General features: G+C 44.1%; 1 protein-coding gene across 9 annotated transcripts in view; it reads left to right on the top strand.

The window, feature by feature from the left end:
* The first annotated feature begins 252 nt into the window (after nt 1-252).
* prpf39 (PRP39 pre-mRNA processing factor 39 homolog (yeast)) overlaps nt 253-12,437 on the top strand; it is a 75,047-nt gene continuing 62,862 nt past the window's right edge. For 2 of the 9 annotated variants that reach the window (XR_011938292.1, XR_011938294.1), the window contains exons 1-4: nt 1,057-1,556; nt 2,415-2,863; nt 4,501-4,626; nt 5,333-5,451. Coding sequence is in view for 5 of the 9 variants with exons in the window: in XM_072491331.1 (XP_072347432.1) it covers nt 1,442-1,556; nt 2,415-2,863; nt 4,501-4,626; nt 5,333-5,451 (809 nt within the window). In the remaining 4 variants the exon portion in view is untranslated. Of the gene's footprint in view, nt 352-1,056; nt 1,557-2,414; nt 2,864-4,500; nt 4,627-5,332; nt 5,452-12,437 lie in introns of those variants that run through there. The other 7 variants (XR_011938305.1, XR_011938310.1, XM_072491310.1 and 4 more) reach the window with 6 other exon arrangements.

The following is a 12,437-nucleotide window of genomic DNA, read 5'->3' as shown; positions in this document are numbered from 1 at the left end:
CTGACGTTGTGAAGCAACTGTGCGAACCACTGTGCTAGCGTGCCGTCCTTTTAATGTGGCATCTGTAATTAAAAACACAAAAAAGTGGAAATGTTGGAACATACAAAGTAGGGTGGAACAAATGGAAAATCCGCGGAAAGGAACTCCTTCATCACCGCAGCCAAGCCCAGAAACGTCCACCTGACGCACACGATCTCGTTGCAGCTGCAGTTCAGCGACCAGCTGACCTGGAAGGGGCGGGACTGGGGGTGGATACGCGCCTGCGCGTTGAAGGGGCAGCCTACCGCATTCTGAAAGAGGGGAGCGCGCGTAGGGTAACGGCTCTAACGGTCAGCAGTATGGAGGCGCGAGGTGAGTGCGGGCAGCTGCTGCTCGAAGGCGAAGACCGCCGCCGTCCGTTGGGTCGGGGCCTTTGGCCACGCTGCAGCCTCACTTCCGCCGGGGCTGGGCCGGGCCTTTTCGGAGCGTTACTTGAGGCCGGGCTTTCCGGCCTGCGGTGGTGGAAGGTCTCGTCTGCCTGGGTCGGCGTTATTCCTCGCGGGCAGGCGGTGTCACTCCCCGCAGACCATGGCTGCTGCTCGCTGTTGCCCTAAAGTGGTAAAGCAGCCGGATCTAAAAATATCAGCTTCGCTCGCTCTCTTCCATGGCAGCTGTCGAGGGCCGTGAAGTCGGGTCCCAGTCTTAGCATGAGTTACTGTACTTAGTTTTCAACATGACTGTGAGAGCGCACTTATTCCAGGAAGTTTTTAAAAATCATTTTTTGGGAGATATCCTGCACTTCTGGGGTCGAACTGTCTCTCTGACTTGTGGAAAAACCGTGCTCGTCTTTCTAGGTTGAGCACTGCGCCAAATACTAGTGTTATATAAAACCATGTAATACTGAAGCATTAAGTCTGATGTTGGGGCCCTCTTTTAGACCAAATCGTTTAAAAGAGGGCCCCAATTAGAATTGCTGTTGCATTAAGTTCATTTTTGAAGTGTGATTGGTTATCAGCTGAATAAATTGTAACATTTTCATGCAGTTGGTGGGTCACGCTCTGGTTTATCCGAGGGCTACAGGCCAGAGGCATGGAATCCTGCAGGGAGTAAGTTGCTCCCTGACTCCCCAAAGCCTGCCCAACATTTACACGGCACAGATCAGGAAAGTGATAAGATGCTCTCCACCTGCCTGGGTGAGTGCAGGTCCAACAACACTTGAGAAGCCAGGCCAAAGCAGCCTGCTTGATTGGCATCCCTTCCACAAATATTCACTCTGATCACCACTGATGAACAGTGGCAGCAGGGTGTACCATCTATAAGATGCACTACAGAAACTCACCAAGGCTCCTTAGGCAACACCTTTCAAACCCATGACTGCTACCATCTGGAAGGACATGGCAGCAGACACATGGGAACACCACCACCCATCCTGACTTGAAAATATATTGCTGTTCCTTTGCTGATGCTGGGTCAAAATCCTGAAACTCCCTCCCTCGCATTCGGTCAGTGTACCCATACCACAAGGACGGCAGTGGTTCAAGAAGACAGCTCACCACCACCTTCTCGAGCGCTGTTAGGTATGGGCAATAAATGCTGGCCTAGCCAGTAGCACCCACATCCTGTAAATTAATTAATAATAATGTGGTTGTTAACATGTCTATAAAACTATGACTGGCAAATTAGTTGTGGTAGATTGGGAAATTTGAAAGTAATGATGGTCAACAGGCAATGGCTAACATGTGAAAAACGAATTCATTGTCCAACAAAAATAAAAAAATTTTGAATGCACAAAAGCCCAGCAAGAAAAGTGTTCCAACTATGGCTAATTAAATAAATCAAGGATTGTATTAGATTAAAAGAAGCAATGACTAAAGTTGCCAAAAATATTGGGAGAATTTTAGCATTCTGCAAAGGAAGAAAATGTTTAAGAAATGGAAAATAGAATGAAAGTTAAGCTAACGAGAAACAAAAACTGACTAAACGCTTCAATAAGTTTGCAAAAAGAAAAAGCAGCAAAAACAAATTCTGTCCATTACAAGTGGAGTCAGGAGAATTTATAATGGGGGATACGGGTGCGGTAGACAAACTAAGCAAATGTTCCAAGGCTGTCTTCATGGAGGAAAATACTAAATAGCTCCCAGAAATAATGGAAAATTAAGGGACTAGTGTAAATGAGAAATTTAGATATTAATACTGCTTTTTTAAAAAAAAGTACTGGATAAATTAATGGGGCTTTGAATAGATAAATCCCCTGGACCTGATTGTCTACATCCCAGTGTGTTGAAAGAGGTTGGCTTCTCTTCCCAGTGCTTGAAGCGGAGAGGCTGTTGTGAAGAATTCTTATTTTTCATAAGACAGGAATGAAACTGATTAATGTTGACATTTTCTGCATGGTTTAATCATGGTCACTAATTTTCCATTATTTCCCCACTAAGACTCAAAACGGACAACGTCTACACAGAATGACGAACATAACTCTGCAGATGAATGTGACTTGCATAAAAATATTTCCACTAGCAATTCTCTTCCAAATGAGACACTTGTGCCAAACCTGGAGTCTTCTGATGAAACCAGCGCTTCTAAATCAAATGCTACAGTTAGTGAGAGTGAAGTTGGCAAAGAAGAGGCCAGTTTGAAATCCTTAGATTTGACAGAGGCATCAGTGGTGCAAGTTGAATCTCCTGAAGGATCGGCATCAATGGATACTGAATCTCAACCCGAGAACTCCCCACCTGAGAAAATAGTGGGAGATATAGAAAATGTAGAACTGAATGATTCAGAGATCCCCTTTCCCACAGAGTATGAAAAGTTTTGGAAGGTGGTTGAGGACAATCCCCAGGACTTCACAGGTTGGACTTACTTGTTGCAGTATGTGGAACAAGAGGTGAGTGAGCAGATTGTAGGAAATATTGCTTCCTTTGTAGTTTTTATTATCACCTTAGAAAACACCTGGAAGTAGACATACCTTTGATATACCATGTAGTGTCATATTAGCACAATGGCTTAGTGCATTGGGACATTTGTTGACTTGTGGTTCAAAGATCAGGGGCTGCATTCTCCGCGCCCAGACGCTGGGGCAGAGAATCCAGTCCCCTGCACTGAATCGGAACCGGCGCCAGTTCTCCGATTCTGCAGGCCCTGAGTACGCCGTGCTGCATAGCACCTATCTGCGGCCGTTGCTGGAGGCCCTCTCCGCCCCTGACCGGCCGAAGTCCCGATGGCGTGGATCTAACATGGTCCTGCCGGTCGGGATACTAGTGTATAAGGCCCCCCCCCCCCCCCGGGGCCTTATACACAGCCGGGCAATGTTTGGGCGGGTGTAAGCGGGGGGGGGGGGGGGGGGGGGGGGGTCTATTTTAAAAAAAATTTAGAGTACCCAATTAAGGGGCAATTTAGCATAACCAATCCACCACCCTGCACATCTTTGGGTTGAGGGGTGAAACCCACGAAAACACAGGGAGAATATGGGGGTGTCTATTTTTAATGTCCGGATCTGCGATCGGAGTTCACCATGGAACATGGCGAGGCCGCCGCCGTGCGCATGCGCGGCCTACGACCCGGAAGTGCGGGGGCTCGTATCTGCAGCAAAAGCTGCTAGTTTTATGCTGGGTCCCTGCTAGCCCCTTGCAGGGCTAGGAATATGTGGCCCTCTCACGCCAGTTTTTCTGGTGTGAAAATCCACAGTTTTTACGACGACGCGGGGACATAGTCCCAAAAACAGAGAATGCAGCTCCAGGTATTGAATATATAAGAAGGCAGGTTATACTGAACATTAATAAACCGCTGACTACGCCACAACTAAACATTGTGTCCAAGATGGGCACAGTGCTTTAGAAAAAGGTGTGAAGGTCTTTCAGAGAGTGGAGAGGAGATTTACCACAATTTACCAGAATGGTTCCAGAGATGGGGGATTTTTTCTATCTCTAGAACTTCATTGCAAAGGATTTTGATGGAAATCCGAGAGAGGTCCAGCAGATTATGACGTGTTTAGGTAGACAAAGTAAAACTATTCTCAATAGCTGGTGGTGCAAGGACTTGCAATACGCATATTAAAGGGCAATTTAGCATGACCAATCCACTAATTGGGCAAAAAATGTAGGAAGAATGGAAATAAAAAAAATTTTGTGTTGAATGGTGATGACAAGGGTGTGAGTGGAACTGATCAATGGTTTCAAAAGAAAATTTGAGCACTGGGGGAAACAAACTTGCAGGAGTTCAGGGATAGTGTGGAGGAATGGAAGTGAGTTTTTCTCGAGAGATGATATTGGCCTAATGTTTGAATTGCCTCCTATGACATAATGACTTTATTATTGTAGTTTCCACAAAAGGTGATTAAATGCAATCAAAAAATGTGTGCCAAATGGAAGGTGTGAATTTGAAATATTTGATGTATTTTGTAACTCATATGTGATTGTAAAAATCGATAGTAAACCACTTCTGACTTGTTAATTAGAAACAAAATTGATATAGCATTTGTGTGGATATGTTGAAATAAACTGAAGCACATTATCGTCTTTGCAGAACCATATCCTGGCAGCCAGAAAAGCTTTTGATCACTTTTTGTCCCACTACCCATATTGCTATGGCTATTGGAAAAAGTATGCTGATCTTGAGCAACGACATGACAACGTGAAGCAGGCAGAAGAGGTGACTTGTGACTTTGTGTTTTTGCTTTCACTTTTAATTTTAACCTGGTCTTGTCTCAGACTACTACTCCAAGCCAGCTTCTACTCAAAAGCTAAAACACAAGCCAGGTTTCTAACAGATTTTGAGAGTTTGAACTTGGCTTTTAGTAGATGGTCTCATCCTCATTTTCACATTTGAAAAAAAAAAATTTACCCTTAGCAGTTTTCAGCTAATGTCTTCTCTCTTTGTTAACAGGTTCATTAGTACTACAGTTTGTCAAGCTTTGCAGTACAAATCAATGCAGTTTAACAAGTAGGGCAGGGCTTTTCTGACAGTTTTATTTGGGTGTTTTAATTTTAATTGGTTTTTCCTTATTTTGTTTGTGTTTCTATTTTTTGCTGAACTTAATTACATTTGTGGTTAGAGGCTGTCAGTGATGTTCTAATGGGTCTGTGCCCTATAGTCTGTACCCCAAGCCTGCCCTACCTGGTCAGAAAGCAGGAACCATCCCACACTCTGAAGATCAAGGCTGTACGCGTGGAGAGCAGAACATTGTGATGTTCTTTCCACCCTCCACACAATGGTAATGGCAGATTATTCAACAAATTCCTGATTTTTATCTGCTTTTCTGAAAACAGTTATCCGGAAAGTAACATTTTCGGTGTACAGACTCTGGTGGTTTTCTGTTAATAAATTTTAATTATTATTAGAAACCTCTTTCTCGCAGGTGTACCGACGAGGACTACAAGCAATACCTCTTAGCATTGATCTTTGGCTTCACTATATCAATTTCTTAAAAGAGATCTTGGATAGCACCTGGTCTGAGAGGGATGGCCAAATAAAAAGGTAATATTGAATTAGGCCCTGAATCTTTGACAAAAGAAATGCATCTTGACAATTTGCACAATACCAAATTTCTAAATTTTAAGCTCAGTTACACCAACTGACTTTTTAATGAAAAGGTCAGCTTTGCAGTTTGATTTTTTGAAAATTAATCAGGCACTTGCGTCAACCAAGCACTTTTCATGCTTCATAAAATTCTGCAAGTTTACAACAAAGGCGTGTCTGTCCCATTATACAGTTTATTAAGTTTTGCATTGCAGTTCACTGTATAAGTTAAGTAGGCTAGCGTGACAAAATTTGACAAGTCCTGTAAGTTTCATTTTCTTCATTTTATCTTTGCGTCTTGTTCTACTCAACTGACTTTTGGTCAGTGGTGAATTTTAGACCTGTAGCTTATGCTTTGAACAAAGAACAAAGAAATGTACAGCACAGGAACAGGCCCTTCGGCCCTCCAAGCCCGTGCCGACCATGCTGCCCGACTAAACTACAATCTTCTACACTTCCTGGGTCCATATCCCCCTATTCCCATCATATTCATGTATTTGTCAAGATGCCCCTTAAATGTCACTATCGTCCCTGCTTCCACCACCTCCTCCGGTAGCGAGTTCCAGGCACCCACTACCCTCTGTGTAAAAAAAACTTGCCTCGTACATCTACTCTAAACCTTGCCCCTCTCACCTTAAACCTATGCCCCCTAGTAATTGACCCCTCTACCCTGGGGAAAAGCCTCTGACTATCCACTCTGTCTATGCCCCTCATAACTTTGTAGACCTCTATCGGGTCTCCCCTCCACCTCCGTCGTTCCAGTGAGAACAAACCGAGTTTATTCAACCGCTCCTCCTAGCTAATACCCTCCATACCAGGCCACATTCTGGTAAATCTCTTCTGCACCCTCTCTAAAGCCTCCACATCCTTCTGGTAGTGTGGCGACCAGAATTGAACACTATACTCCAAGTGTGGCCTAACTAAGGTTCTATACAGCTGCAACATGACTTGCCAATTCTTATACTCAATGCCCCGGCCAATTAAGGCAAGCATGCGGTATGCCTTCTTGACTACCTTCTCCGCCTGTGTTGCCCCTTTCAATGACCTGTGGACCTGTACTCCTAGATCTCTCTGACTTTCAATACTCTTGAGGGTTCTACCATTCACTGTATATTCCCTACCTGCATTAGATCTTCCAAAATGCATTACCTCACATTTGTCCGGATTAAACTCCATCTGCCATCTCTCCGTCCAAGTCTCCAAACAATCTAAATCCTGCTGTATCCTCTGACAGTCCTCATCGCTATCCGCAATTCCACCAACCTTTGTGTCGTCTGCAAACTTACTAATCAGACCAGTTACATTTTCCTCCAAATCATTTTTATATACTACAAACCGCAAAGGTCCCAGCACTGATCCCTGCAGAATACCACTGGTCACAGCCCTCCAATTAGAAAAGCATCCTTCCATTGCTACTCTCTGCCTTCTATGACCTAGCCAGTTCTGTATCCACCTTGCCAGCTCACCCCTGATCCCGTGTGACTTCACCTTTTGTACTAGTCTACCATGAGGGACCTTGTCAAAGGCCTTACTGAAATCCATGTAGACAACATCCACTGCCCTACCTGCATCAATCATCTTTATGACCTCCTCGAAAAACTCTATCAAGTTAGTGAGACACGACGTCCCCTTCACAAAATCATGCTGCCTCTCACTAATACATCCATTTGCTTCCAAATGGGAGTAGATCCTGTCTCGAAGAATTCTCTCCAGTAATTTCCCTACCACTGAAGTAAGGCTCACCGGCCTGTAGTTCCCTGGATTATCCTTGCTACCCATCTTAAACAGGAACAACATTGGCTATTTTCCAGTCCTCCAGGACATCACCTGAAGACAGTGAGGATCCAAAGATTTCTGTCAAGGCCTCAGCAATTTCCTCTCCAGCCTCCTTCAGTATTCTGGGGTAGATCCCATCAGGCCCTGGGGACTTATCTACCGTAATATTTTTAAGACTCCCAACACCTCGTTTTTGGATCTCAATGTGACCCAGGCTATCTACACACCCTTCTCCACACTCAACATCTACCAATTCCTTCTCTTTGGTGAATACTGATGTAAAGTATTCATTTAGTACCTCGCCCATTTCCTCTGGCTCCACACATAGATTCCCTTGCCTATCCTTCAGAGGGCCAACCCTTTCCCTGGCTACCCTCTTGCTTTATATGTACGTGTAAAAAGCCTTGGGATTTTCCTTAACCCTATTTGCCAATGACTTTTCGTGACCCCTTCTAGCCCTCCTGACTCCTTGCTTAAGTTCCTTCTTGCTTTCCTTATATTCCACACAGGCTTCGTCTGTTCCCAGCCTTTTAACCCTGACAAATGCCTCCTTTTTCTTTTTGACGAGGCCTACAATATCTCTCGTTATCCAAGGTTCCTGAAAATTGCCGTAATTATCCTTCTTCCTCACAGGAACATGCCGGTCCTGAATTCCTTTCAACTGACACTTGAAAGCCTCCCACATATCAGATGTTGATTTGCCCTCAAACATCCGCCCCCAATCTATGTTCTTCAGTTCCCGCCTAATATTGTTATAATTAGCCTTCCCCCAATTTAGCACATTCATCCTAGGACCACTCTTATCCTTGTCCACCAGCACTTTAAAACTTACTGAATTGTGGTCATTGTTCCCGAAATGCTCCCCTACTGAAACTTCTACCACCTGGCCAGGCTCATTCCCCAATACCAGGTCCAGTACCGCCCCTTTCCTAGTTGGACTGTCTACATATTGTTTTAAGAAGCCCTCCTGGATGCTCCTTACAAACTCTGCCCCGTCTAAGCCCCTGGCACTAAGTGAGTCCCAGTCAATATTGGGGAAGTTGAAGTCTCCCATCACCACAACCCTGTTTTTACTCTTTTCCAAAATCTGTCTACCTATCTGCTCCTCTATCTCCCGCTGGCTGTTGGGAGGCCTGTAGTAAACTCCCAACATTGTGACTGCACCCTTCTTATTTCTGATCTCTACCCATATAGCCTCACTGCCCTCTGAGATGTCCTCCCGTAGTACAGCTGTGATATACTCCCTAACCAGTAGCGCAACTCCACCACACCTTTTACATCCCCCTCTATCCTGCCTGAAACATCTAAATCCTGGAACATTTAGCTGCCAATCCTGCCCTTCCCTCAACCAGGTCTCTGTAATGGCAACAACATCATAGTTCCAAGTACTAATCCAAGCTCTAAATTCATCTGCCTTACCTCTTATACTTCTTGCATTAAAACATATGCACTTCAGGCCACCAGTCCCGCTGTTTTCAGCAACATCTCCCTGTCTGCTCTGCCTCAGAGCCACACTGTCCCTATTCAATAGTTCTCCCTCAATGCTCTCACCTTCTGACCTATTGCTCCCGTGCTCACCCCCCCTGCCATACTCGTTTAAACCCTCCCATGTGACACTAGCAAACCTCGCGGCCAGGATATTTATGCCCCTCCAGTTTAGATGCAACCCGTCCTTATATAGGTCACATCTGCCCCGGAAGAGCTCCCAGTGGTCCAGATAACGGAAACCCTCCCTCCTACACCAGCTGTTTAGCCACGTGTTTAGCTGCCCTATCTTCCTATTTCTAGCCTCACTGGCACGTGGCACAGGGAGTAATCCCGAGATTACAACCCTAGAGGTCCTGTCTTAACTTTCTGCGTAGCTCCCTGAACTCCTGCTGCAGGACCTCATGCCCCTTCCTGCCTATGTCGTTAGTACCAATATGTACAACGACCTCTGCCTGTTTGCCCTCCCCCTTCAGGATGCCCTCTACCCGTTCAGAGACATCCTGGACCCTGGCACCAGGGAGGCAACATACCATCCTGGAGTCTCTTTCACGTCCACAGAAGCGCCTATCTGTGCCCCTGACTATCGAGTCCCCTATTACTATTGCTCTTCTGCGCTTTGACCCTCCCTTCTGAACATCAGAGCCAGCCGTGGTGCCACTGCTCTGGCTGCTGATGTTTTCCCCTGATAGGCTATTCCCCCCCGACAGTATCCAAAGGGGTATATCTGTTCGAGAGGGGGACAACCACAGGGGATTCCTGCACTGACTGCCTGCCCTTTCTCGATATATTTGTGTTTAATAGAAAACATTACTGCAAGGCAGAGTAGTATAAAGTAAACTTTTTGGAGCAAGAGGTTGGTAACGCTACAACCAATAAGTGGGTTATATATAGATAAATTGTAGCTCCCTTCTATATTGGTGAGAAACTTGCCGTAACATTTCAAGCACCTTTCCCTTGACAGAAATTTGCCTGATTGCCAGTACGTGACTTATCTTTTCACTCGCTTGCAGATCCTCTCTGCCTATCACCATCCTCTGCTTGGCTTGATCTGGGGGGAAAAGCCTTCACTTCCCATTCTATATTGCTCACCAAGTGGCATTTTTTTAAAAAACGCATTGAGGTACCTGCACTGCTTTTCTCACTGGGCTCCTGCATCGAATAACTTATCCTGGATGATTTGAGACCCCATGGTCTCTCTCCTCTCAGTTCACTGCCTCCTAATTCTCCTTTAATCTGTTCCTACATGTAAACTCCTCAATCCTTATTCGCGGCCATTCCTTCACCTTGCCATCTTCCGTGGTGTCACTATTCCCATCATATCAATTACAAATAAGGCCATCTCCAGTCTCTTTCATATTGTCCATGTCGTCCTATGTACCAACGCTATTTCCTTCTGTTTGTCCATGGAAAAATCTATTCCCCCATTTCACTTACAACTGCGCTTTTAAGATGCCAACTGTCTAGTTTTTGGCATTCTGTGCATCATGGCGTTTCTGCAGCTCCATCAAATCGTCATTTACACCTTTGCCATAATACTCACTGGAACCATCACTCTCTCCACAGCAGTCCTCCTAGTTTGGCCTTCATCTTTGCCCCCTGAAGGCCAAGGGGCACGGGCTTAAATGGATATGGCAGACAATTACTATAGCCATTCACCACCAGATCTGGCTGAAACTAATTACTCTTCCAGTAGCATCTTGGGATGCAAAGGTAACCCCTAGTTTATTTCCTGTACTGCAAAACACTGCTTTAAACCTCCCTTATCATTTCTTACCCTCTCCTCCACAGTAAATACGAACAACTCATGGACATTTTGCCCAGTTAGCTGCTTCTGCCATTTCCCTCCTGTTGCTAAGCCCACCAGGCCAAACTTTCTATAAAGTTGCCCCCACCTTAGCCCTGATCTAACATCTTTCTTTAGCTTTTTTTCTTTGTATCCCCTCATACACTCTCCAAGCTCGTCATGAGGCACACCTCCTCCCAAAATCCTGTTAACACTAAACAACTGACTATCCAATTTACCTTCCTAATCCCCAAGTTAGCTGATACTATCAGTTTTCACGCATACAATCTCTGTAAGAGACTGATAACTTTTAAAAGAGATTCAAACCTTCAGTTATTAGCTGGGGAAAAAATGACTTAACATGGCTTCACGTTTTAAAAATTTCCTTGTGACAAAATGACTGGAAAAAAATAATATTGATTACGCACACTTTTTGTAGGCAACTTAGGCTTTAACTACAGAAAGTGACATTCCCTTGCATACTTATTCTGTGAAGAATGTAATGGGTGATTGCAGTCCTTTTAGCAAACAGTCCACAGTTACTCCCAGCTTCCAGTGGATTCCCATATCCTCGTTTCACCCTCTACAGGTGCTTTCCTCGGTTTTTGGAGAGATTCTTAAATCCACTACCAGCATTAAACCTGTTTGTTTTTTTTCTTCCCCATGGCCATACCAGAACAAATCCCCCAAATCTGTAGAAGGCTGCAGGTTGTGTCTCTTGGACTAGTGACTGTTTCCCTCCCACATATGCTGTGGTAGCTCGCAAAGTCAAGCAGCCTTCCTCTCTTCTGAACCTCTGCTACCTGCCTGTGATATTCGTCAATCTGGAGGGAAACATATAACTTAATCTCCATTGGCTTCCTTTGCCCTCTTCCCCATGGCAACTTGGAACAGATTAACCTTGTATCTAAATAGAAATAATAATTTCTATCTTTGACCTCAATTCCCTTTGATCTTAGAAGTTGATAAGATCTACCATGCGGAATTAGTGAAGTCTTGCGACACTAAAACTCGGTAGAAATTGGAGTTCAATTTCTCGGATGCAAACAAGAATCTTTATTGCCTCTATTTGATTACAATTGAGAGAAACTTAAATCTATTCTCAATAACGTCTGGCTAGCAAAAGGACTTAAAGAGAAGTAACCTATAAACAATTTAACTTTCAAAATAATACAGAAATGGTTTCTCGCTTACGGCAAAACAGCTTGCATTTACTTCAAGAGTTAGAGTGGAAAAGTGAAAATATGAAAAATAGAGATAGCAAATAGTTTTTAGATCAAAGTATAGAATGATCCTGGATAAAGATGGCCGTACGGACCATCATGTTTATAGGAAATCGTATCGGTCTTGAGCCATCGATCTACACCTCTATGGCGTCCTAATTGGTTTGGGCTAGAATCAAATGTATTTGATTTGAAGGTTAACTGTCAATCCTTAATGTACAACATAAGCTCTGAATGTTTCATGTTTCAATATTTGTGTATGTTATGGAATGCGATTCTGTGCTATTATCAAGACTAGTTTCTACTGGTTTTCCGCTGACTTCGCTTTCTCCACATTATAAACAATAGCGCCTTCATGTTGCTGTGGTGTCTGCTTTGTCCTTGATCAGATTACTGGTACAGCTCATGTCGTCTTGTTTTCAAACTGTCTTTGAAAAAATATGTTTGTTAGAACAATAGCTTTTTCATCTTTGCTTAGTAAAAATGTTATTTTAATCTCTAATTCGTTTATGCATGTGTCAGGCTTTTTGTGTCTCTGTTGAAGCTATGTGTTTTATCATGACCGGAGGTTATGAGTGCTGAAATCCTCAATTTAAAATGGGTATTAAAACTGGGGCTTCATATTTACACTAAATAGCCTTTTACCTATCAGATCTATCAGGAAATAGTTGATT

The sequence above is a fragment of the Scyliorhinus torazame genome, chromosome 2 (genome assembly GCF_047496885.1).
Source record: "Scyliorhinus torazame isolate Kashiwa2021f chromosome 2, sScyTor2.1, whole genome shotgun sequence".
Taxonomy (NCBI): Eukaryota; Metazoa; Chordata; class Chondrichthyes; order Carcharhiniformes; family Scyliorhinidae; genus Scyliorhinus; species Scyliorhinus torazame.
The sequence above is the reverse complement of the archived record's forward strand: the minus strand, read 5'-3'. Positions and strand labels throughout refer to the sequence as shown.